Source organism: Bos indicus x Bos taurus, chromosome 18, assembly GCF_003369695.1.
Source record: "Bos indicus x Bos taurus breed Angus x Brahman F1 hybrid chromosome 18, Bos_hybrid_MaternalHap_v2.0, whole genome shotgun sequence".
NCBI lineage: Eukaryota > Metazoa > Chordata > Mammalia > Artiodactyla > Bovidae > Bos > Bos indicus x Bos taurus.
The window spans coordinates 15,374,814-15,399,994 of record NC_040093.1 but is presented as its reverse complement, the minus strand read 5'-3'; the positions used below and the strand labels follow the sequence as shown (position 1 = coordinate 15,399,994).

Genomic DNA, 25,181 nt, shown 5'->3' with positions numbered 1-25,181 from the left:
TCAAGGTGCTGTCATTTCTCTCCTGGACAATCAGTCTCCCTGCACTCACCCTCATCCCCCTTCAGTCTGCTCTCACCCATCAGCCAGAAGGAAACCTCTGAGCAGGTCAAATCACATCCCTCTTCTGTTCAAAACCCTGTCATGGTGCCTGCCTCCCTCAGAGAACAGGTTCTCACAGGTTCCTTGATTGGGGTCTGGAAGGTGGGACCAGTGCAGAAGTCGTGTGCATAAACCCTCAACTCCAGCTGCCTGGATTCGAATCCCAGCTTTGCCATTTGCTAGCTGTGTGACCTTAACAAGTCACTTAACCTCTCTGTGCCTCAGTATTCCCATCTGTGGAATGGGGAGCAAAGGGTCCCTGTAGCAGGAGTTGTCAGGCTTTTCCTATCAAGGGTCAGATAGTAAAGGTTTTTGACTTTGCACAGTTGTTACTCATCTGTGCCCTTGTAGCACTAAAACAGCCACAGACAGTACAGTAGGGAACGACCATGGCTGTGGTCCAGTAAAACTCTATTTACAGAAATAGGCAGCCCGTCAGAATTTGCCTCCGGAGATAGTTTGCCAACCCCTGCTTTCTTGAGCTGTGGGGAGAATGCCCTGAGCTAGAAGCTCCATACCTAGCGTGGAGAATTGTTTTTATTACTCTCTGGCCTGTGAGTGTTGCTTTCTGACTCAGATCTTAACACCCTTCCCTATGCCCCTCCCTTCTAACCGCACTGGCCTCTTTCCTGTGTAGCTCACCCCAAGTTCATCTTCACTTCCAGGCCTTTGCTTTTGTCCTACCAAGAACACCCTCCCCCATCCTCCCCCAAACTGCCATTTTGGCTTCCTTTAAGTCCCAAATGCCACCTCCTCCAAGAAGCCTTCCCTCCTCCCCAAAGCCATCTCTAGCCCATCCTGCTTTCCTATTTTTGCACAACGCTACTATGTCTGTCTCCTCCCCAGAAAGTAGGTTGTTGGTGGGCAGGAACAATTCCTTAACCTCTCTGGGCTTCGGTTTTCTTAAAGTGGGTATTATCAATCTCTTTATCTCAGAGCTTTGTTATGGTGGTTTAAAAAGTTAATTACTATAAGACACTTAAAATAGGGTCCAAGGTGCTCAATCAAGAAACCTAACAATAAATAAATCTAAATGTTCATTAGGAGTAAGGAACATAACAAGCGCAAAGGAAGTTTGTGCGTGAAGAGGGGCAAATGAATGGTGGACAAAGACAGGAGGCGGCAGATGGAGGGGAGGGAGGGGGGTAAGAGAAGTCAGAAGGGAGAACGCCGTGACGCGCCCAACGACACAGAGACCCAATCCTCTCGCCACCTTTAATGGACCCCAGGTGGGCTTGATGGGAGTGGGGGGGGGGGGGTGGTGCTGTGTCCTTAAATACAGTCCTGGTGAGGCGGGCGGGGGCGGGGCCGGGCCTGCCGGGTGGGCGGGGCCTACGGGGCGGGGGCTGTTGGGGTGGGACGGGGCCTCAGCTGCACTTGCAGGAGCGCACGATCATGTTGGACAACTGCTCCACCTTGGGCTTGCGGCCCACGTAGTACACGATGGGCAGGGGCTCCAGCGCCTGAGGCACGCAGCACGGCGCCGCCGAAGCGCCCGGGTTGTGCTGGTTGTACAGGGCCAGGACCTGCGGGGCGGGTGCGCGGGGTCAGGGTCGGGGGTCGTGGGGAGGATGCCGCCACCCTGCCAGCCTCTCTCCCCATCTGCCTCTCTCTTATCTCATTCCGTGTCTTTCTGGTTCTCTGCCTCTCCCCATGTTCCACTCTTGGCTTGTATCTCACTGTCTTTCTCCTTCCATCTTCCAAATTCTCTACCCTCCTACCTTTTTCTCTCTCATTCTGTCTCCTTTTCTTTCTCCTTCCATCTCCCCACCTCTTCCCTCGCCCAAGTTGGGATTAAGTCATTTTAGCCGTGTCCGACTCTGTGACCCCATGGACTGTAGCCTGCCAGACTCCTCTGTCCATGGGGTTTCCCAGGCAAAAATACTGGAGTGGGCCGCCATTTCCTTCTCCAGGGGATCTTCCTGACCCAGGGATTGAACCCACATCTGTCTCTTATGTCTCCTGCACTGGGAGGTGGGTTCTTTACCACTAGGTCTCCCCATATCTCTGTCTCCCACTCCCTTGAGTCTCTAACTTTGCAGACCCTGCCTCGAGCTTTTCTCCCATCCCATTATCACCTCCCCTCCAACCTTCCTCTCCCCTGTATTTCTGACTACCATCTTGCCAATTCATCTGATTTGACTTCTCTTTCTCCCTCTCCTCACTCGGTTTCTGCTACCCCCATCCCACCCCCCAGCTGGGGAGCAGGGGGTGTCGGGCTCCAGACGCACCTTGCTGTACTGTGTATCCAGGCTCCAGATGTAAGGGCAGGGCCCCAGGCAGAAATTGGCGTGGTACCCCTTGGGTTCATGAATCCACTTCCAGCCCAGGTCCTTCCGGAAGTCAATGTAGAGCTGACGAACACAGCAGTTCTTTTCTGTGGAGCTGCAGGCGGGAGGGAAAAACACTGTCAGGAGAGCAGAAGGCTGCCCCTCCTCCCCTGGAGTGTGTGTGTTTCACCCTGGTTGCCCTCCAGCATGGTATCCAACTTGGTCTCCCTTGCACCCTCTGTGGTAGTAACAGCAGTAATAGTAGTGATCATCGCTTACACTGATAAAGCACTTCCTCTAGTCCAGCACTGCACTAAGAGCATCCTCATAAGCGTTATCTCAGGCAGCGCTCAAAACACACCTGTAAGGCACCAAATGAGGAGTTCCCAGGAGGCATCCAGTAGTTAAGACTCCAAGCTTCAATACAACAAAAAACAAGCAAACAAAAAAAGACTCCAAGCTTCCACTGTAGGGTGCATGGATTCGATCCCTGGGCAAGGAAGTTCCACGTTGCATGCTGCACAGTGCAGCCAAAAAAAAAAAAAACCAAGCCTAAAGAAGCCAAATGACTGTCCACAGGGGACAGCTACACAGATCACACTACATCTATACACTGCGACATAAACAGCACAGTGCAGGTCCATGTGTACTGATATGTTCTAAGTGTCCAACAAATGTTTACTCAACTACTGCGTGTTGGGCTGGGGTCTACTGCGGACTCAGTACAAATGAAACAGACAAATCCCTACCTTCTGGGGCCACATACTAGAGACTATCATGTTGCCCCTCTGCTCTGAACAAGCCCAATGCCCAAGTCCTCGCCACAAGCTCAAGGAGCCACCAGATCTAGCTGATCTCAACTCCCTCCCCACTCCCCCTCTCTCACTGTCCTCTGGCCACTTTAGCATCCTTGCTGTTCCTGAGTCCCAGTCCAGGACCTTTGCACGTGCTGTTCCTTCTGCCTGGCTTGCTATTCCCACAGATACCCTCTCTGGCTCTCTTTCTTCACTCCATTTATACATGTGCTCAAACATCCTTCACTTTGGGGAGTCTTCCCTCCTACAACACTGCCTGGCATGCAGTAGGTGCTCAATAAATATCAGTTAAACAAATGACGTCATTGCCTCAGAGACCTTCCTGGATGATTCTATCCAAAACACCAATCTAAAAAATTGTTAATTCCTAGGGACTTTCTGGGCAGTCCATTGGTAAAGACCCTGTGCTTCCAATGTAGGGGGCATGGGTTCGATCCCTGGTCAGGAACGATCTCACATGCCATGAGGCACAGCGGAAAAAAAAAAAAAAAGGATAGTTAATTCCATTTAGCGTAATAACGGCATTTCAGTTCTGCAAGGAAATATAAAAATGTCTGCAAATGAAAGGGGGCAAATCTTAATGCCTGTTGATCTAGATGAGAGTGTATGGGGGTTCATTTTACCATCTTGGTTATACATTTAAATGTTTCCATAATAAAAAGTTTAAATCAGACTAGGAAAAACAAATCATCACAACGATTTCTTTCTTTCCTCTTCCTTGGATTTATATTCCTTCTTAGAACTTACTGCCACCTGCTCTTTTATTAGAGATTGATTTGTTCATCTGTTCATTTCCTGTCTTCCTCTGAGGACAGGACTTTTTGTCTATTTTGTCCCTAAAGGTGTCCCCACTGCCCATAACAGTCCCCAGCACCTGCCGTGTGTTGGCTGTATACAAGTGTATACAAGTGTTGGCTGTATAAATTAACTGGTCAATGTTACATTTTTCAGAAGCACATCAGAGAGTGGTGGTGGGTAAGACGACTGCCATGTACTCATGATCTCTGTCCCAGGCTCAGATGCAAAAGTCAGTCCTCGGGCTTCCCTGGTGGCTCAGTGGTAAAGAATCTGCCTTGCAATGAAGGAGACAGGGGTTTGATCCCTTGTCTGGGAAGACCCCATGTGCTGTGGAGTAAGTAAACCCTTGTGCCACAACTATTGAGCCTGTGCTCTAGAGCCCATGTGCTGCAACTACTGTAGTCCCTGCACTCTAGAGCCTGTGCTCTGCAACAAGAGAAGCCACTGCAGTGAGAAACCCACACACTGCAACTAGAGAAAAGCCTGCACGAATATAATAAAAGTCTGTTTGGAGGGGGACTGAAGGGTCAGAACTGGAGAGTCTTTGAATATCCTTTCTAGGTTTGGTCCATGTACATGTATTTTCCTATTTAAAAATCAATACAGAATTTCCTACAAGGCAGGTCTTTTTTTTTTTTTTTTTAATATGTATTTGGCTGTGCCAGGTCTTTGCAGCAACAGGTGAATTCTTTGGTTGCCATATGAAGATCTTAGTTCCCTGACCAGAGATCGAACCCAGGCCCCCTGCATTGGGTGTGTGGAGTCTTAGCCATTGGACCACCAGGGAAGTTCCAAGGCAGGTCTTATTCTATTATTCCCATTTGAAGGAGGAATAAACTGAGCCTTAGAGAAAGGGGGATGTTGTCTGTTCAAATGTAGGCTGTAGGTGGTAGAGCTCAGGGCCAGAGGTCTCTGACTTCATTTGCCCAGCCCAACCATGTCAGCTCAAGCAGAGCGTGAGGAGGCGATGCCACAGGCTCTCCCAGGGCAAGACAAGGCCTTTCCAAGAGCCACAGGACCTCAAGAAGGAAGTCAGGAAACAGATTCCTGTGAGCTCAGCCTGGTCCCTCCTCAGTCTGGTTAGGCCTCAGTTCCTTCATCTGTACAAAGATGCAGGGAACGTTAGATCAAATAAGCTATTGTTAAGGGCCGAGGAGACATCAGGAAGTCCATGGACAGGCTCAGGGAGGGTTCTGAGCTCTCTAAACCATGCACACAGATGTGTGTTGTTGTGGTTTAGTTGCTAAGTCATGTCTGACTCTTCTGTGACCCCCTGGACTGTAGTCTGCCAGGCTCCTCTGTCCATGGGATTCTCCAGGCAAGAATAGTAGAACGGGTTGCCATTTCCTCCTCTTAAGGATCTTCCCGACTCAAAGATCAAACCTTTGTTTCCTGTAGCTCCTGCATTGCAGGCGGATTCCTTATCGATAAGCTACCAGGGAAGCCCAGATATGTGTGTATGTATAGACATATTCTGGGGGGAAAAGGTTCCTGGCTTTCAGCTTCTCAAAAAGGTGTTAGATTCACAAAAGGGGAAGAACCACTGTCCAGTAAAATCTATCATTTCTGGTCCAGCTCTGCTGGGGTGCTGAGATCCTCTGATTCGCAGTGTGTGATTCCGTTACTCAACTCAACTGCTCTCCACGTGGGGTTCCTGGAGTAGCGGCAGCAGCATCGCCTGGGAACTTGTGGGAGATGCAAGTTCTCAGGCCCCACCCCAGATGCACTGAATCAGAAACTGGGGGATGGGGATGGCTGGGAGACAGCAAGCCACATTTAACAAGCCCTCCAGGTGACCCTGAGCTACTCTCTAACCCTGGATGTTGGGGAAAGGGTCACAGAGGCTTCCCAGTGGAGATAGTGGTTAAGCTAAGAATAACTTTTTATTGCAGAAAGTCTCGGACATACACCAACCCACTCCAGTAGTCTTGCCTGGAAAATTCCATGGACAGAAGAGTCTGGCGGGCTACAGTCCACGGGGTCGCAAAGAGTCAGACGCGACTGAGCACAGCCCAGGCATGGGACATACACAAAAGCAGAGAATCTCACATTTAACTGCTGTGTCTCTACCATCCAGCTCCAGCGAACATCAAGTCGTGGTCAGTTTCACTGTATTTCTACCCGTATCCACTTTCTCTCCTTTGACAAATGATTTTGAAACCCACGTCATCCATCATATTATTTCATCCATAAATATTTCTATCTCCAAGGAAATCTAGACTACTTTAGAGCATCACACAAAAAATTAACAGTAATTCCTTGATACCATCAAATATCTAGTCAGAGTTCATACTTCCCCAACTGTCTCATAAGTATCTTTTTAATTATTTTATTTATCTATTTTTTAGCCATACCATGTAGCATGTGGGATCTTAAGTTTCCTGACAAGGGATCAAACCCACATCCTCTGCATTGGAAGCACAGAGTCTTAAACACTGGACTACCAGGGAAGTCCCAATATCTTAAAAAAAAAAAAAAGTTTGGGGAATTCCCTGGTGGTCCAGTGGTTAGGACTCCATGCTTCCAATGCAGGAGACATGGGTTTGATCCCTGGTCAGGTTAAGATCCTGGAAACCGTGAAGCAAGGCCAAAAAGCAAATAAGTAAATAAAATTGTAAAAACAGTCTGCATACATAAAGACTCAAGTAAAGTCTATACAGGGCTATTGGTTGATACATCTTTTAAGAGTCTTTTAAAAATCTATATAAACCCATCTCTCTATTTCATCCCTTTGTATCGTATTTGTTGAAGAAACTGGGTCAGGTTTCCCACAATCTAGATGTTGCGGACTGCATGCCCATGGTGGCTGTTTAACATGTTTCTCTGTCCTTATATTTCTGGAAAATTGGGACTTGGACCTACCATTATTGATGGGCTTCAGGTTTGATTTTTTGGCAAGACTTCCTAAGTGACACTGTGTCACTCACATGGCTGGCTGCCTTTCTCTTAATGTTATAGCAGGCTGGCACTCAGATTTTAATCTATCCATTCGTTCATAGGTTTGTTGGGCAGAGGGTAGGATCTGGTGATGAAGGATCTTGGAAACAGAGCTGACTTTCCAACAGGAGAAGTGCATGCAACAAAAACCAAAGGCACCATCAAAGTACTTAGCAGAGACGGGCCAAGGTCGGATTATCATTCTAAATTTGCCATATTCTAACTCTGAATTTCAAAATTCCAAGACTACAACTTCTCAGTTTTCTTAGACTGCAACATACTGGCATCTCAAGATTCTAACACAGCAACAGCTTTCCAACTTTCTAGAATTCCCACATCCCCACTCTCGAGGATCTTGGCATTCTGTTTTTTTTTTTTGATCTTGGTATTCTTGAATTCCAATATTTTAAAACTGCATTCCAACATTCCACAGTTCTGAGCCCATCTCCCAAGAGGTTCAAGCTGCCACTTTCTAAGATCACAGGCTTCCAAGATTCTAACAAGACTCTAGCACTGGGACTTCCCTGGTGGTCCAGTGGTTAAGAATCCACCTGCCAATGCAGGGGACATGGGTTTGATCCCAGGTCAGGGAAGATCCCATATGCGCAAGCCGCAACTACTGGAGACAGAGCACCTAGAGCCCATGCTCCTCAACAAGAGACGCCTCCTCAACTGAAGAAAGCGCGAGCAGCAGTGAGGATTCAGTGCAATCAAGAATAAATAAATAAGACTGAGTCCCAACATTCTAAGGTGCCAGTATTCTGGCTTTCACCGACTCCAACATTTTTGGAGGCTAAAAGTTCAACACAGGATTCCACCAATTCTGGACCTAATATTCAAGCACTCCAACCTGCCAAAATGGGAGAGTCCAGTCTGTCAATGGTACTCATCATGGGCAATCTTCCAGTTCTGAATTCCCAACTTCTAAGAACCCAACAGTCCTTGAATCCAACATTCTTTGATTTCAATAATTAATACCAAATTCTAATATCCTAGAATCCCAACGTTTTCAAACCCCAATCTGCCCACAGTACAGAAATCTAACACGGAGACCTTCCAATACTGAAGTCCCACATGTTCAGTGTTCCACATTCTAATAAATCTCCGATGCCAACCAACCAGCAAGAGACCCGCCTGATCTCAACATCCAAGGACTCCTAGTTTGCACACACTCCAGCATCCCAGGCTCGGACCTCATGCCCTGAACCCTCCAGGCTGAAGGAGACGCTAGCCCAAGCAGAGCACCAGCCACATGCCCAACCTGTGGTGGCCGCTCAGTGGATGGCGAGGACGCCCCCAGCCCAGGAGGCTGCAAGGTTCACCTGAAGCAGTAGTTGGTGTCCAGGGCTCGGCGGTGGCGGGAGCTGTGCAGGTGCTGGGCCCTCTCCAGAGGGGTGGCCATGAGGAGCAGGAAGGGCCGGTTCATGCCGTGAATGGTGGCGAGGTCACCCCGGCGGCCGGAACTGAACCCTGCTTTGGTTTTGGGAGTCAGGGGGGTGGGGAGGATTGGGAATACACACACACACTCAGATGGATGAATGATGAGGATGGGCAGGGGAGGACACACACACACAGACACACATCACTGCCGGGCGTCGGCAGGGGTGGGGGGCAGGGAGGGGGCCTCACCGTTAATGTCCACTTGAAGCGTGTTATCTTTACTGTCACAGGAACAGTGGGCACTGAGGCGAAAGCCCTCTATTTCCTCTGTGGGAGTGGGGAGAGGGAAGCCAGCATGAGGGGGGCGGCTCACCCATCCCTGCGGGGGTGGGCAGGAGAGGAAGGAAGTCGCAAACCCTTGGGGTATGGGGGGATCTCTTTCCTGCCCCTTCCCTTGCCTGACCCCTCACTGCACCCTCTCACTCCAGTTCTTGGCCTTGCAGCCTCCTTCTCCTCCTCCAGGTCTCAGCGCTGAGGCCACCTCCTCCAGGAGGCCCTCCAGGACACAGCCCCTCCCCCGACTGTGACAACACGTTTTTTTCTCCAAAGCACTGACCTCTGTAGCTCTAACATTTGTCTTTGGCTATTTATTTCCCTCATTGTTTTCAGTGGCGAGCAGGATACTACGGGGGCAGGAAACCTTGTTTTCTTGTTCCCTGCTGGGCCTGGCCCTCCGTCTTAAAAACAAACATCTCCTGAGTGCGCTGGGTGCCAGACCCTGTTCTAAACACTCTTTGTGCGTTATTTCCTTTAATCCTCACCAAAGTTCCCCATTTTACAGATGAGGAAGCCAAGGCCCACAGGCAGGGCTGGGATGGGATGCAAGGACCTAGGCTCCTGTCCCAAGGCAGGTGCAGAAGAAAGGTTTTACTTCTTTTTTTTTTAATATACAAAAGTAACGGGTTTTATTAACATTTTTTTGAAAGAATAGTTCAAAAAATGTTAATAAAACCCGTTACTTTTGTATATTAAAAAGTAGTTAGTCACTCAGTTGTGTCCAACTCTGGGACCCTATGGACTGTAGCTCACCAGGCTCCTCTGTCCATGGGATTCTCCAGGCAAGAATACTAGAGTAGGTAGCCGTTCTCTTTTCCAGGGCATCTTCACAACCCAGGGATTGAACCTAGTCTCCTGCATTGCAGGCGGATTCTTTACCATCTGAGTCACCAGGGAAGCCCTTTTGAAAGAATATGTATATCTAATAATCATAGCAGTATTTATCAGTTGTTCTTATTTTTTAGATTAACTTTTATCGGAGTGTAGTTGCTGTACAATGCTGTGTTAGTTTCTGCTGTACAGCAAAGTGAATCAGCTGAATGTATACATACATCCCAGAAGAAAGGTTTTTTGAATGAATGGCTGAATGAATGCTTCCCTAAGCACCCACTATTGTGTGGGACCCTGTATCAGGTGCTCTGGACTCAGCAGTCAGCTCAGGACACTCGTCCCAGTATGCACCTGCCCCCGAACTCCCATCCTTTCCTCTGGTCAAACCATCACCTCTTCCATGAGTCTCAACACAATCATTCTCACCCAGAAAGCTCTCTTGGATCCCCTCAGAGGGGTTAGGGTGCCCACTCTGGGCTCCTATAGCACTTATGCCTCCCCCATCCCGGCCCTGCTCACCCTGGCCATCATGGCCTGCTAGGGCTTTGGGAAAGATTTCCTGGGTATCTAGAAGTGAGTGCAGGTCCCATGAGGGCAGGCCTAGAGGTTGTCATGGTTACCACTGTGTTTCCCCCACCCTACCAGCACAGGGCCAGCCAGAGAGCAGGAACCTACTAGCATTTACCCCAGTGAAGGAATGAATGAGAGGGAGACTAGGAAGGGAGATGTGAGCACTGGGGCCTTCAACATGACAGGACAGATGGTCCTCTTCCAGACAGAACAGGTGTGTCAGGCTTTCCCTAGACTCGAGGCCTCTGCACAGCCTATCCCTCTGCTTTGAACACTCTTGCCCCTCCCTCCTTTCCCAGGCTGGCCCCATGAATCCCTCCGACACAGCTCCAATATCCCCTCCTCCAGGAAGCCCTCCCTGACCTCCCAGGCTGCATCAGGCACCTCCCCTGGGCTCCCCATCCCAACCCTGCCCACACTGGGACATTACTACCTGGTTTTCAGGTCTTTCCCCAAGTCCCCCAACCCCAGCAGTGGAACAGGAGCTTCCCGAAGGTCAGGATGAAGCTGTTTTCGTCACTTCTGTGTCTCCAGCATCACCCAGCACAACGCATGTGCTCAAGAATGGATTAGCCATTAATCACTCAGGTGTGAGTGTCTGGGAGGAGGGCCAGGTCTGGGCTCTTTGGCACCAACACAGGGCGGGGGGTGCTAGGCAGGGTGGTCCCAGGACAAAAAATGGGTTACAAAACAGAGGTGGGGCAGACAAGTGGTCCTCACCTCTGCGGGTCAGCCACTGCCGCACAACTCCAGTGACGTCAAAGGACAGCCACTCCGGTGAGTCGCTGGGGGCGAGCAGCCGGTTGCTGAGGTAGCGCCAGGAATTGTTGCTATATTTCTGGGGGATGAAGAATTGGGGAGTGAGATAGTGGGTAGAGGCTGCCACAAACACCCATGTACCTTGCACCTCTCACTCCATCTGCTCCCCAAAACGGGTCTCCACACAGTCCATCAGTCCCCCTCCCAGACATCCACACTGAGGGGCTTCACAGAAACCACCCAACTCCATGACAGGGGACAGAGAACTCCAGGCCAGGGGTCAAGGCACCTAGGCATTTCAGCCTCCACCCTTGATCCCGCCATGGCTGTGGAAAATTCCTTTCTCTTTTTTGGCCTCAGTTTCCTCACTGGTGAAATGCCCAGTTCCTTTCAGCTTGGACAGCTCATGAGGCTAAAATTCTCCTACTGACATCACAGAGGTCAATGACGATACAGCTCTGAATTCTTAGAGTCTATCGCTTTCTAGAAGTTATGTTCGAAGTCATTCCATAACTCCAGCACTTGGTGGCACCCCAAGAATTACACATTCTATGAACTCGAAAAGTTTTATGAGATTCAAGTTCAACAAACCCAGGAGTCCGACGTGCCAGAAACCTAGACGTTGCAGATGCCTGACATCCACGAGGAATGACGCCCTGGGAACTGGCAGCATAAAGCCGAGTTCTCTAGATTCCGAGCAGTTAGTATCAAAGCTTCCTCGTCGTAAGAGTCTAACATCTACCACTGAATCTAACACTCCATTTGACAGGGCTTCTAGGTCACATAGCCTTCGAGAAAATCCAGATTTTTTGGACTCTTCCTGGAGACTCTTCTAGAACAGAGCTATCCAAGAGAACTTTCTGTGACGATGCAAATGGGCTTTATCGGTGGTGTCCAAAATAGCAGCCACTCACTCCATGTGACTACGAGCCACTTGAACTATGGCCAGTGAGACTGAGAAACTGAATTCTTTCTTCTATTTAATTTTAATCCACTTAAATGGCCATATGTGGCTAGTGGCTACTGGGTGGGCACAGGGCATTTTGAAAGTCTCCAACTTTTCAAAGATTCCAACTTTCCTTGTCCTGAGTTTTCAGAGTCCAGCTCCAAAGATTCCAGCTGCTAAGCATTTAACATTCTAGGGCTCTAGGAGACTCCACACTCTGTGCTCCCTCATCTTTCAGGGTTAGTCCATGTGGACCCTGCAGCCACCAGCCTTGCGGCCGTCCTGGGACCACCCTAGCCCAGGCCACTTTCCGGGACCCTTGCCCCCACCTGGTACAGCTCCACGTGCTGCTCCACTTTTAACTTGAGCCTCAGCAGGCGCAGCTCTGCCCGAGAGAGCAACACAGGTTCGGGCACCGCTTCCCGGAGCTCAGACGTGTTGAAGAACATATATATGCTGTGCGAGCTAGACTTCATTTTGTCATAGATTTCTAGGCAGAAAGAGTCGAGGGTAGGGGGGCTGTCAGTGTTTGGCAAGGGCAGGGGAGCTAGTGTACCCCAAATCGAAGAACTCTGGGTTGGACTCCGACCCTGACACTTTTTAGCTGTGTGACCTTAGGTAACTAGCTTCTCCTCTCTGAGTTTGTTTCCACCTCTTTATTATTATTTTAAATATTTATTTATTTGGCTGTGCAGGGTCTTAGTTGTCGTGTGGGATCTTCGGGCTTCGTGCAATGTGGGGTCTTTAGTTGCAGCATGCGAACACTTCGTTGCAGCATGTGAGATCTAGTTCCCTGACCAGGGATGGAACCTGGGTCCCCTGCATTGGGAACTTGGAGTCTTAGCCACTGGACCACCAGGGAAATTCCTCTAGCTCTTTAAACAGGGTCCTATCCTAACCCTCTCATCAGGTAGGAAGTGGCCCCTCAGTACAAAGCTGGCTTGGGGGTGGGGCTGCTCTGCTTGCTCAGGCCTCCCCACCACCGGGAGCCTCAAATGCAAGTTATGTTGAAGCAGAGAGATAAAGGGCACTTGGATCAGACTATGCCTTTGCTGCCTTCTGTGACCTTGGGCAAGTCACATTCCCTCTTGGAGCTGTTAAATCTACTTGACATCAAGTTCTCTGCCTCCCAACCCAGGCTCTCCTAACTGAAGCGCAGTGGAACTTTGGGCAGATGAATTCGTCTCTCTTGCCAGATTCTCACCTATAAGCCAAGGACTGATGACAGGATGACAGTGTGAAATAGATGAGATGATGCAGATAAAGTATGTCGCACAGAGTCTGCATACAGTGGTTACTTTAATGTGTGTTCAACAACCCCATGAGAAAGATTCTATTAGTATACCCATTTTATAGATGGGCAAAGAGAGGAAACAATTTGCCCCTAAGCAACACAGCCAGGAAACTACAGTGTGGGGTGGGGATTCAAACTTGGCCAGTCTGGTCAGAGCCTATGCTCTTAATCCCTAGGCTATGCTCCCTCCCTGCTAATGTGACATTATTTTTGTTATTATTTGTAGTATTTCCTCCCTTAACTGGCTAGAGAAAGTAAAGTTCACTCTAGATAAGGATGGCTTCAGGGGTGGGGGAAGGGAAACAAAATTAAGAAGACTCCCAGTTCAGGAAAAATTGGGGACTGGGAATGAGGGGGGCAGGCCATGATCAACTGGAGCAGTTTCGTTAGGCCTCTGCAGTGGGGGCATGGAAATGGTGGAGACATGTTGAGAAAAGACAGAGGAAGACCCTCTTGAGCGCCTCCTTCCCCCTGCTCCTCCCGTCTCTTGCCGGGCTGGCCCCTTTCCCTCACGAATAAGCTCTATCTTGGCCCAAGAGTTACTCAGCCGACCCAAACGGAAGGGCAGAGCCCAGGCCCAGGAGACAGGGAGGAAGAGCGATAGAGGGAGCAAGAAGGGTCAGAGTGAGAGATGGAAGTAGGATATTGAGGAGAAAAAGAGAGAAAAAGGGAAGAGATGGAGAGAGAAACTAGGAGACCCAGAGAGGGTCAGAGTTACACGGATGCGGGAGAGACAGAAAGGCAGAAGTCAAACGGGAAGACAGACGGAGGGTTTGGGAGCGAGATGGAGGCAGAAGAGGGCTGAAGAGCAACTGAAGGTGTCAACATTGGAAAAACCTCTCCAACGAAGGTGAAGCGTCGACGGAAAAGGTGAGACGGAGATGTGGGTGGGTAGGCTGTAGGGATGTCATCTGACTGAAGCCGCAACTGGGCGCCCAAATGGGCCAGAGACGCACACGTCTACTGCCCACGAGGGAAACTAAGAGCGGGGGGCGGGGTTCGCCCCCGAGCCTCGGGGCCCAGCCGGACGCCTGGGTACCCGCGCGGGCGCCGACAGGGCGGGCCCAGGGTAGCCCCGCCCTGAGCTAGGGGTGAAGAGGGCGGGAGTCGCCGCCGTCGCGAGGGCGGGGACCGGACCTGCCTCGTCTCGCCCCAGGCTCAGCGCGCGATCCCCGCCCCGTAACCCTCCGCCCCCAACCCCGAAGCACAAGAAGGAAAGGGAAGGGAGGGCTAGGCAGCCGGACGCTGGGGTTTCCCCAGCCTCGCTGAGAGGAACTAGGAGCTTGGGGTCTAGGCTCTCCGCAGAGCTCCGCGGGGTCCTCCTGTTCCTTCCGGAAGCGCAGGCTCCTCCCCCACACCCGCGCGTGGCACCCACGTGGGGCTTCTCCAACCCCTACAAGCTCGGTCTTTCCCCCGGGTCTCGCAGAGTCGCATTCACCCAGCTCTCTCCCTACTACGACTCCTCACTCAGCCCTCTTCCTTCCAGCCAGCGGCGAGAGGGTGGCGGGCCCTGCTGCTCCCAGCATGACACCATCCGTCGCTCCTCTACCCCATTCCAGGTCCACCTTTCCCACGCTTATCCTCCCGTTCTGTAAACCCCTTCCCACGACCCAGTATTGTAGGTTTCCTGGGAGCGCGCGCTTCTTTCTCTGGGTTTCATCCTCTTACAGTCCTTGTGGGAAATATTAAAAGCACCTCCCGGCGCATTCTGGACACCCCCCGCCCCCACCCCCTGGGCACATCCTAGGGTCTCCGCTTCTCTCCCGCTAGTTTCCCGCACCCTACAATCTCGCGTCCCCTTCCGACCTCACATTTATCACCCTCTCCTTCTAAGCCCTCCTCCAATCTCGCGTGTTCTTCGCGTCCTGTGCATGCGGGTCCACTCTCTCTACTTTCCTGGCACCCCTCTGGGATTCGCTTCTGTTTTTCTGTCCTTGAATCTTCCTGCCTCACGGCCCCTGAACTCTGAGTCAGCTTTCCCCACTACCTCTCCTTTTCCAAATGCCGGGGTGCTAGTTTCTCCCAAAGCGAGATCCCTCTCTGCAGCCCCGCTCCCAAGACCCCCTGCATTCTCGAGCACCCTGCAAGGGGAAGTCTTTTTCGAATGGCTTCGCTTCTCTCACTCTAAGGGACTCCCCACACGATCTCGCATGATCCCGTCGCCCTCTAAAAGCGGTCCACTTCGCTCACTATCTCTTATTCAAGACCAGATACCTTGGGGTTAGGGAGCTCAGCGCTATCTCTTTGGGACCCCTCCCCCCGACACGTTCCCGGCGCCCCCGGGGGTTCTCTTCCTCCAGCCAGTTTCCTCTACCAGCAGTTTCCTCCCCGTGACCCCTGCACTCCGGCGCCCCCTGGGGGCTCCCCTCCAGGGTCCCCTGCCCGTGCGAGCTCACTGTTGCCGTATTCCACCATTAGCACGCGGGTGACCTCCTTGGCGTAGTAGTCCGCCTCTGGCTCAGGCTCCGTTTCGGCACTTTCCCCGGCCACCCGGTCGCGGGTACTGTTGTAAAGGGCCAGTATGGCCTCGGGCAGCGGGCCGGGTGGCACATCCCCCTGGCTCGGGGGGCTGGCGAGCCGAAGCTTGGACAAAATCTGGCCGCGGATGGCCTCGATGCGCTTCCGCTTCACCAGCTCCATGTCGATGGTCTTGCAGGTGGACAGTCCGGCGACCGGCCGGCCAGGCGTCAGCATTAGCAGCCACAGCAGCGGCAGCAGCAGCGGCAGCAGCCGCAGCCCCGAGGGCGGCATGGGGGAGGCGGCGCCCCCCGGCACAGCCGAGAGCGCGAGCTGGGCTGGGGTGGGAAGAGGGAGGCCCCGCCCCTACAGGGGCTGGGGTGGGTGGGGGTCTCCCGAGGAAAAGGTAGGAGGGTCTGTTTGCGGGGAGAGTTGAGGCCTTCAGGGAGAACGGAGCAGAGCTGGAGGGGAGGCTCTGATGGGTGGGTTCTCGGTATCCCACGGAAAAAAAACCGAGATGGGTGAGCTCTGGTACTAGAGATGGGTGATCTTGAATAGGAAAGCTGAGGCAAGTCTGAGAGAGATCCCGGATCCCGGAGAAGGGTCCTCGGATGCGCGGGGGCTCAGGAGAGAGGCTGGGGAGTTGGGGGGCCGTGCAAGGGGGGGCGTCCGAAATCTGGGGTCAAGTCTTCGCGGGAGTCGGGTTTGCGGTTCCTGATGGCTCGTCCGGAATGGGGGTGCCTGGGGAATGCCGTATAGGCGGCAGGGAGGGAGCAAGCGTCCGAGGCGGTGGCGGGGGCTGCTGCTGTCTGGGGTCCTCAGGTCCTGCCTCGCGGAGCAGCGCTGCGCGTTGCGGTCCCCGCGCCTTCGGCTCCCAGAGGCAGCGGAAAAGTCTCAAAACTTTTTTTCCTCTTCTCCCAACCAGCTCGTCCCTCCTCCCGCTCCTCCTCCCCCTCCTCCCCGCAGTGGCGGCGGCGGCGGCGGCGGCGGCGGGGGCGGCGGCTCGTCTCAGACTCTGGGGCCTCGGGCTGCTCTTCGGCCCCGCGGGCGGCTCCGAGCCCGGGGGGTGCCCCGGAGGGGGCGTCCCCCCTGCCCCCCGGCCGGGGGCCTCGCTGTCTGGCGGATCCGCGGCGGGAGGAGGGAGGTGGGACGGCCTGGGGCGCGAAGGGCGGCGGCAGCTGGGACCGGCAGGGGCGGCGGGGGGTTTTTGAAGCCGCCCCGGCCCCACCCAGGAAGCGCGCGGGGCGGGGGCGGCCCTCAGGGGGAGGGCACGGGGGGGGGGGGCCGGGCCACGGTCCGCATCTTGCGTGGGCGGGCTCCAAGGGGGGTCCCTTAAGCCCGGGGGGAGGGGGCGGACACCCGGCTCCGCCCCACCAACAGGGTGCTGCCTCCTGGCGGTCGAGCGCCACCGAAGCGGGCGGCAGTGATGCGTGTGGCTTTGAGGACTGGGCCGGGGGTCAGCGAGCATAAAGACCTACGTAGTGCGCAAGGCTAAGAGAATGGGGACGCAGGATACAGGGGCTCGGAGGTGGACCGCCTCGAGTGGAGAGTGGGAAACCGGGGCAGAGGGGAAGAGGGTGAGCCACAAGCTAAGGAGCCACTGGGGAAAGGGGCACGGGGCAGGGGGAACCCCCAAGGAGTGGGGGCCCTTAAGAGCATCACCCAGAGTGGGGAAGGGGGTCAGACGCTGAGGCAGAGGGCAAGGGAAGGGGACTTGAGGAGGAGGGTAACAGTAGGAGGAATCCCCCCACCCCTGGCCCACGTCTGACAGATGAAGGTCAAAAAAGCACCCACACTTGAAAAGCACCACACCTTTATTGAGCCCTTCCATGTGCCAGCAGCTTCTCTGCACCCAACCCCTGTGAGCCCAACACACCTGCTGCCCCCATTTTACAGATGGGAAAACTGGAACTGGGAGCAGCAGCCACTGGGCTTGAGGCGCTAGTCAGGTTAGAAGCTGCACCAGCCTTGACTGGGTCAAGGCATACAGTCTCCAAAGCCCATACTTCTGACCACTGCACCATCCTGCCCCTTATGGGGTGTCCCAAGATATGGCTGGGGGCCAGCCATCCTTATAGGCTCCTTCAACATTCAACCCCATAGCGATCAAAGTGGCGCAGCAGCAGGCTCAGCTCAAGGTGCACGGTGCCCCCGGAGGTGGTGTGCAGGCGATAGCGGTCAGCCCCACTGTAGATGGCATCTCCGTGCAGCAGCTGAGGCCCGCCACCCACGAAGGCCCTCGCCAGCTGCTCTCGCCAGCTGCCCAGGGGTCGCCACGTGGGGCAGTCCAGCTGGTGGGTGCCTGGACTGCTGGGCACATGGCAAAAGCCATAGCCTGCAAGCTGGCAGCGGCCGAAGCTGTCCTGGGACCACACCTGGAGATGGAGCCGGGGCCAGCCTGCAGGATAGGAGGGAGGGAGGAAAGGTAAAGGGGGACAGCCCAGCCTCTTGCTCCTGAAGAACCCAGGCCCAGTGCTTCCCTGCCAGGTTTCTGCCCCACCCTCCTCCTCTGGACTACCACAGAGCAGCCAAAGGGATCTTTCTGAACCCAGGTTCTTCCTCTGCTCAAAACCCTTCCATGATTCCCTAATGCTCTCAGTATAAAGTCCAACCTCAACATTCTAGACCCGTGAGGTCTGGCCTCTGTTGAATTCTCTGTTGGCCTCCTCCTCTGTGTCCCCACCTCTGGGGAGCCCAGTCCCCAGGTGAGGGTGTTGGGCCTTGTCCTGGATGCCTCCTTCCTTCCCTCCCCATGGCCACACCCTGTCCTCTTTCCTGGCCTCAGGGCCTTCTTTCTTGCCTTCTCATCTTTCACCTGGCAGCTGGAAGCATCTTTCTCCCCTTTCCATAGATTTCCCAGTTCCTCACTCAAGATACAGTTCAGCTCCTCACCCTATAGGCAAAGTGCTTGAGAGATCCAGCCCCATTTCACCCTCCTTTCTGAGTCTCTCTGAGCTTGGCCCTGTTCTAGAAGCTGGGGATACAGCAGTGAACAGGGCAGACAAAAATTTCTGCCCTTGTGCAGCTGACATCTTAGACAACCAACACAGTAAATACGCAAATTATAGGGTATGTCAGATGGTGATAACTGCCCTGGAGAAAAATAAGCTGGGTAGGGTGGGAGTAGGCATGCAGTTTTAGAAGGCGGTGATCAAGAAAAAATTTACTGAGAAGGTGACATCGGAGGGAATGCCTAACGGAGGGAAGAGACTGGGGGCTATATGGCTATCTAGGAAAGAGTGCTCCCAGCACAGGGACAGCTAGTGCAAAGGCCCTGAGGTGGGAGCTGCCTGGTGGGACTGATGTGGCTGGAGCAGATGGGGAAGGGGAGACAGAACCAGATCAAGCAGGGCCCTGTCCTTCCATGGTAAAGCTTTGCCTTTTACCTTGAGTGATGTGGGGACCACAGAGGGTCCTAAGCAGAGGAGGAATGTGGCCTGACTTAGGTGTTCACAGGAGGGACACCTCAGTAAAGACTCTATGGTAACAGCAGAGTGAGAGGTGATGGGGGTCGGGGGAGTGATGACATTCAGGATGCATTCCAAAGGTGGAGCTAATGGGATTTCCTAATAGAATGAGAAAAGAAACGGCAAGGGTATTTGGGATCCTTAAGAGCTGAAAGAACTGTGCCTGCCTCACCTTCCAATCCGGCACCCATGAGGCAGCCAGAGGGATCTTTTTTTTTTTTTTTTAAATTGCAATCTTTTTTTTGTTTGTTTGGCTGCATCAAGTCTCAGTTGTGGCACATGGGATTTCTGTTGCGGCACTAGGGCTCGAGAGCCCACAGGCTCAGTAGTCACGTGGACCCAGCTGCCCCACAGCATGTGAGATCTTAGTTCCCTGACCAGGGATTGAACCTATCTCCCCTGCATTGGAAGGTGGATCCTCAACCCCTGGACCACCAGTGAAGTCCCCAGAGGGATCTTTTAAAAGCAAAATCTGACTTGTCAATCACCTGCTCTGGCTCCCCAGATATGGCCTCCACTCTGTGGCCTGGCATTGAAGATCCTGCAGGGCCTGTTCCCTGTCCCCTGCCACATCACCCCTTGTAGTCTCCCTGCTCACCCTCCATCCTCCAAATACCTGACTCACCTTCCCCCTTGACCCTTCCACACATGGCTTTCTGCCTAGAACCCTCTTCCATCTTTCCATTTTAATGGCTCCTACTGACTCTTCACAGCAAAGCTAAACATTCCCCCTCCTCCGGGAAGCCCTCCTTGAACTCTCCAGCAGAGTAAGGCACCTCCTCTGGGCTCCCAGAGTCCTTCAGGATCCCTCATCCAGGCCTGCCCACTCCGAGTTGCCACTCAGGGTAGCTCTTTCTCTCCCTAGAGATGATCTGTGTGGGAACAGAGCTGGGCTAGCAGGGGCTGTCTCATCACTGACATCTCCTTGGCCCCCTCTGACACAGGGCAGGTACTCAGTAACTATTATTTATATGATAGAAATATATGGCATATTTATCTAGACCATTTCCTGGAATCTACTCCTTTCTAATGACACAAATATTCCTCCAGAAAAGGTTTTCTGATACCCCTCCTCTCTCACATATTCATTTACCCTCTGAGCAGCAGAAAAGCCCTGCTTGCAGAACAGCCACTAGCCTTCACCTCTGTCTCTCTCATAACCCTCTCCCAGCTTCCTCCTTTTTTCTTCTTTTGGCTGAGCCAAGTATTGTGTGGGACCTTAGTTCCCCTACCAGGGATCAAACCCAGGCCCCCTGCATTGGAAGCACAGCATCTTAACCCCTGGACCTCCAGGAAGTGCCTCCCAGCTTCCTTCTGATGGAAGATTCTCTTGCTTTGTCTCTGTGAAAGCCACGTCTCTCTCCCCCCACATGCCCCTTGACCTTGCCCCCTTCACCCTGGCCTCTGCCCTGGTTCTAACAAACTCTAGAGCTGGCCTGGGGAGGTTTCAGCTCAGCCTCTCCAGGGCAAGTCTGGTCAGGAAAGGGACCCAAAGGCACAGGAAGCAGGGCCAGCACTTGGTGGTTCCGGTTCTGGTAGCATGGGGGTGCCGCTAACCCACCTCCAGTTAGTCTAGCCTGAGGCCCAGGCTGGGAACCCACCTTGAAGGCCTTTGGTGGCGAAGTGCAGGTCGATGGGGTGGGACCAGTAGGCCATGTCCCCTATCTGGGGGGTGTCCACCTGTGTTTGGCCCTCCCGCACGCCTGACAGGAGCTTCCATGCTGCCCCTGCAAGTGAGAGCCGGGACATGGATGAGGTCAGGGCGAGGGGTAGGAGACAGTCCTCAGGAAGGGGATCCCACTGTGGCTGCAGGACCCCCTTTCTCCCTGGAACTGGGGGTGGGTGGTGGTCAAGGGTTGCAAAGTGTAGATTCTGGAGCCAAATGTCTAGATTTAAATCCTGGCACTATTTCTTCCTGCCTAAACAACCTTGGGCTTGTTACTTTCTCTGCCTCTGTCTTCCCATCTGTAAGGTGGGTATAATAATAATGCATCCCTCACAGGTTTGTGAGATGATTAAATGAATTAATACACATGAAGCACTAAGAAGTGTCCATGGCATAGTGCCTGCTGAATAAGTGTTGGGCATCCCTTTGCTGCTGCTGCTGCTACTAAGTCACTTCAGTCATGTCCAACTGGGTGCAACCCCATAGACAGCAGCCCACCAGGCTCTCCTGTCCCTGGGATTCTCCAGGCAAGAATACTGGAGTGGGTTGCCATTTCCTTCTCCAATGCATGAAAGTGAAAAGTGAAAGTGAAGTCGCTCAGTCTTGTCAGACTCTTAGTGACCCCATGGACTGCAGCCTACCAGGCTCCTCCATCCATGGGATTTTCCAGGCAAGAGTGCTGGAGTGGGGTGCCATTGCCTTCTCCGGGTATCACTTTATTATATTACTATTCTCATTCCACATTTAGAGGCCCTAGTCCGAGGACCAAGATGGGGCCAAGGGTGTCCTTCATGAACAAAAGCACAGAGCATATCGTGAAAGGTGCATCGTAATAGCAATCCTACCGAGGGTGACAGTCACAGCAAAAATGCACTGAGTGCTTACCAAATGCCAGACGCTGTGCTAAGCGCTCTAGTAATGAATTCATTTAATCCGCCTTCTGGGACTCTTAATCCCCACCCCACCCCCTGCTTACAGATTCTCCTCCATAGCCCACAGGCCCTGCAAGGCCTGGCCTGTGCCCTGCCCCCTCCCCACCCCCACCCACCACCTTCCTGAGCTCATCTCTCATCACTTTCCTCATTCCTCACCACTCTCTGGCCTCACTGGTTCTATTTTTGTTCCACTCTTCAGGGCCTTTGCACTGGCTGTTCCTTTTGCCTAGAAAATCCTGCTCCTGGATGTCCCCAGACTTTTTTTTTTCATACTTCAGGGATCAGCTCAAGTGCTATTTTCACAGAGGTCTTCTCTCTCACCCTCCTATCCCCAAACTAATCAATCCCTCTCACATCATCTCTCAGCTCATCTCTTCCTAGGACCTAGTACACGATCTGTAGTCATTGGACTCATGTCTTTATCTGTTTATTTATTCTCTGTCTCCCCTACTGTGAGCCCCAAGAGAGCACGGATCTCATAAAGTACTGGATCCCTAGGATCGCAAACCCAGATCTTGATACACAGAAGGTGCTCGATACGTGTTTGCTGGACAAAGAAATGATCCTAGGAGGTGGGGGCTAATACAATCCTCATCTTACAGGTAAAGAAACAGACTCTGAGAAGGAATGGCACTTGGCCATTCATTCCACAAACCTTTACTGAATACCTTCTCTGTGCTAAGCACTGTTCTCCACGCTGGGCCTACAGCAGGACCGAAGCAGACCAAATCCCACAGTGGAGCTAATTCAAATGGAGCTCTGTTTTGTTTCTGGTTTGTTTGTTATTTGTTTTTGACCGTGCCTTGAAGCATGCGGGTATCTTAGTTTCTCGACCAGGGATCGAACCGGTGTCCCCTGCAGTGGAAGTGTGGAGTCTTAACCACCAGGGAAGTTCCTCAAATAGAGTTCTGACTGATAGCAGAGACCAAACCCCTTATCTGACTGCCCCTCGGCTCTCTCTCGAGAAGAGAGAGCCTCTCCTCCCTGGCGAAGAGCCCCCCTGAAATAATAAAAATCATGTTGGTTACTGCTCCCTTCTGGGCCAAGTGAGGAAAGCAACAGACCCTGAGTCAGGATTCTCACATACAAGACTTCCTGATGCTGCTAGGAAACTGAGGCTCTGAGAGGGAACAGCGCTTGCCCAGGGTCACAGAACAGATGAGTGGTAGGGCGCTGGAAACCGAGTTGATTCCAGGCTTGTCTTTTTCACTCAACTGGAGGATCCCAACTTCCCAGGGAATCTCAGCGACCAGTCTATCCACCAGTGAAATCACAAAGGACTCTGGACCTAAAACGATGACAATGGCCACACTCATTTCATGGACATGTATCTCTGCTAGACAACATATCCCAGGCTTAGAAACAAGAGCCCATCCAGCTGTTACACAATCCAGGCAAGTACTTACAAGGACTTACAAATCCAGGTCCTCTTCTAAGGGCTGTTGATATTCATGTAGTCCTCATAACAACCCCATGAGGTAAATAGTGTTATTATTCCCATTGTACAGACAGGGAAATCGAGGCAAAGACAAGTGCCCAAGGTCACATAATTAATAAACAGGAGCTGGTTTTGAATCTAGGCAGTCTCTGCTCTTAACCTATCAGTACTCTGCTGCCTCTTAGATGCTATTAGCTTCATTTTCAGACAAGGGAACAGGCTCAAAAAGGTCAAGTCCGAAGACTCCCAATTAATAGGTAAGGGAGTTTGTATTTGAGCCCAGACTTGGTGACCCGTGGCTCTATCACACTAACCACCACCCTCTACCGCCTCTGATGGAAAGGCATGAAAACTGGGACCTCCAAGGTCCCTCTTGGGCTTATGTGGATGGACTTGGATGACGATCAGAACCAGGTTTCTACGTTTTCACAGAGAAATATGAATACAGGAGGGTGGTCTCTCCTCTTAATTCCAAGATGGAAACTTCCGTTCACCTTAAGAACTCAATAAACGGAGATGGTGAAGCAAAGAATTAAGATGGGGGAGTCACCCAAGGTACCTCTAAGACAGTGAATGAAAGCCAAATAGTGTTGTTAGGGCTGTTAAATGTTTTGAGGATTGGGAGTGTGTGTTGGGAGTAGGTGGGTGTGTCAAGCCTATATCCTTGCTGTGTGTGCTAAGTCACTTCAGTCGTGTCCGACTCTTTGTGACCCTATGGACTGTAGCCTACCAGGCTCCTCTGTCCATGGGATTCTCCAGGCAAGAATACTGGAGTGGGTTGCCATGCCCTCCTTAAGGGGATCTTCCAGACCCAGGGATCAAACCCATGTCTCTGATGTCTCTTGCATTGGCAGGCGGGTTCTTTACCACTAGCACCACCATGGGAAGCCCTCAGGGAACGTGTATTGAGAGACTAGAACTCAAGAGTTCCCAGAGGTGGGATGGGAAGGGATAAGAAGGGAGCCTGAGACTCGCATGAACAGAATGTGGTTGGGGTAGGAGTCCTGAGAACTGACAGAAGCTGAGGACCAGGGACTGAGCCAAGGGGTCAAGGAAAGAAGGTGGAGCAGCTAGACTGAGAGGTTTCGGTGGGGAAATGAACCATGTCGGGGAATACCTGTGTGGACGCCCCACTTGCAGAACAGGCTACTTTCCGAGAAACCGGTGGCCCCCATGATCTGTCCGATCACGTGCACCTCAGCCATTGCCCTGAAAGGGGAAAATATAATCACAGCCTTATGAGAAAAGTGTACAATTATCTCCACCTAATAGATAGGAAGACTGAGGCCCACCAAGTAAGGAGCAATACGTGGGATTCCAAGCTAGTTTCGTCAAACCACTGAGGTTGCGGTTTCAACCACGATACTAACTGCCTCTCCAGGAGAGTCTCAGAAAAATGAGGGGCGAGTAACGGACTCTCCAAGGAGCTGGCGCGTAACTCTGGCTGCCTCTAAAATAACTTCTTCCTAGGCTCAACGCCGCGGAAAGTCCCGCCCCAGGGGGCCCAATGGCTCCGCCCACAATACAAAACTCCGCCTCCCACGTCAGATTTCCGCCCCCCCCCCCCCCGCCAAGTCCATGAGGCGCATGCGTCGCTGGGCGCCTTAGCTCCGCCTGTGAGTTCGCGCATGCGTTATTCCTACCTCAAAGTACCTAACGGTTAGGAGAGGCGAGAACGCTGGCGGGGATTGGAGTTCATGGGCCTAACCTGTCCCTCTCTCCGCAGGTGCTGACTTCGCAGGTCTGGCTCACGCCTCTCCTAGGACCTTCCTGGCAGCGAGAGAGCTGAGGCGCAGATCTCTCCGAGACCGCGCCCGCCTCCTGCCTCCCAGGTTGTTGCTGGGGCAACGGCAGCCTCCTCCCCTGGCCTTGCACCCGCCCTCCGGGTTGCTAATTGGCCCTAGCGGCATTTTGGGGGCGGGACTATGCTGTGATTGACATTTTCTTCCCCCCACCCGTCTCCATTTTTGGGTAAGAAGTCTCTCCAGCCACGACCCACGGTTCAGCCATTTGCCGCGTCGCCCGGTTGTGGCCATGTTGAGCGCGGCGAAGAAGTTTGAACACTGTCTCAGATATTCTCATAACAGAATAAGCAAATCCATCCATGCCCCATTACCCCTCAAACTGTCTCTCAACAGGGACCACAAGACAGACTTGAGCCAGAGCTAAGGGGGAATCTCACG

General features: G+C 52.6%; 2 protein-coding genes across 5 annotated transcripts; both read right to left on the bottom strand.

Annotated features, from left to right (window-relative positions):
• Positions 1 to 1,300: 1,300 nt before the first annotated feature.
• TGFB1 (transforming growth factor beta 1) lies at positions 1,301 to 16,125 on the bottom strand. Of its 2 annotated transcripts, none has more exons than XM_027515739.1 (7): positions 15,432 to 16,125; positions 12,071 to 12,231; positions 10,757 to 10,874; positions 8,549 to 8,626; positions 8,242 to 8,389; positions 2,331 to 2,484; positions 1,301 to 1,625 (listed from the first exon to the last, which is right to left on the bottom strand). In XM_027515739.1, exons 1-7 carry the CDS (start codon positions 15,784 to 15,786, stop codon positions 1,467 to 1,469), a joined length of 1,173 nt encoding a protein of 390 aa, XP_027371540.1. In that variant the 5' UTR covers positions 15,787 to 16,125; the 3' UTR covers positions 1,301 to 1,466. The 2 variants fall into 2 exon arrangements, with proteins under 2 accessions (XP_027371540.1, XP_027371539.1); XM_027515738.1 differs by having other exon boundaries at positions 8,242 to 8,392; positions 15,432 to 15,873.
• A 1,163-nt stretch (positions 16,126 to 17,288) lies between these two features.
• On the bottom strand, positions 17,289 to 24,870 carry B9D2 (B9 domain containing 2). 3 transcript variants are annotated; one of them, XM_027515734.1, is made up of 4 exons: positions 24,642 to 24,870; positions 24,116 to 24,207; positions 20,561 to 20,686; positions 17,289 to 17,890 (listed from the first exon to the last, which is right to left on the bottom strand). In XM_027515734.1, the coding sequence occupies exons 2-4, from the start codon at positions 24,201 to 24,203 to the stop codon at positions 17,577 to 17,579; spliced, it is 528 nt and encodes a 175-aa protein (XP_027371535.1). In that variant the 5' UTR covers positions 24,204 to 24,207; positions 24,642 to 24,870; the 3' UTR covers positions 17,289 to 17,576. The 3 variants fall into 3 exon arrangements, with proteins under 3 accessions (XP_027371535.1, XP_027371537.1, XP_027371536.1); XM_027515736.1 differs by having other exon boundaries at positions 24,652 to 24,870; XM_027515735.1 differs by having other exon boundaries at positions 24,707 to 24,870.
• Between the last annotated feature and the right edge of the window lie 311 nt (positions 24,871 to 25,181).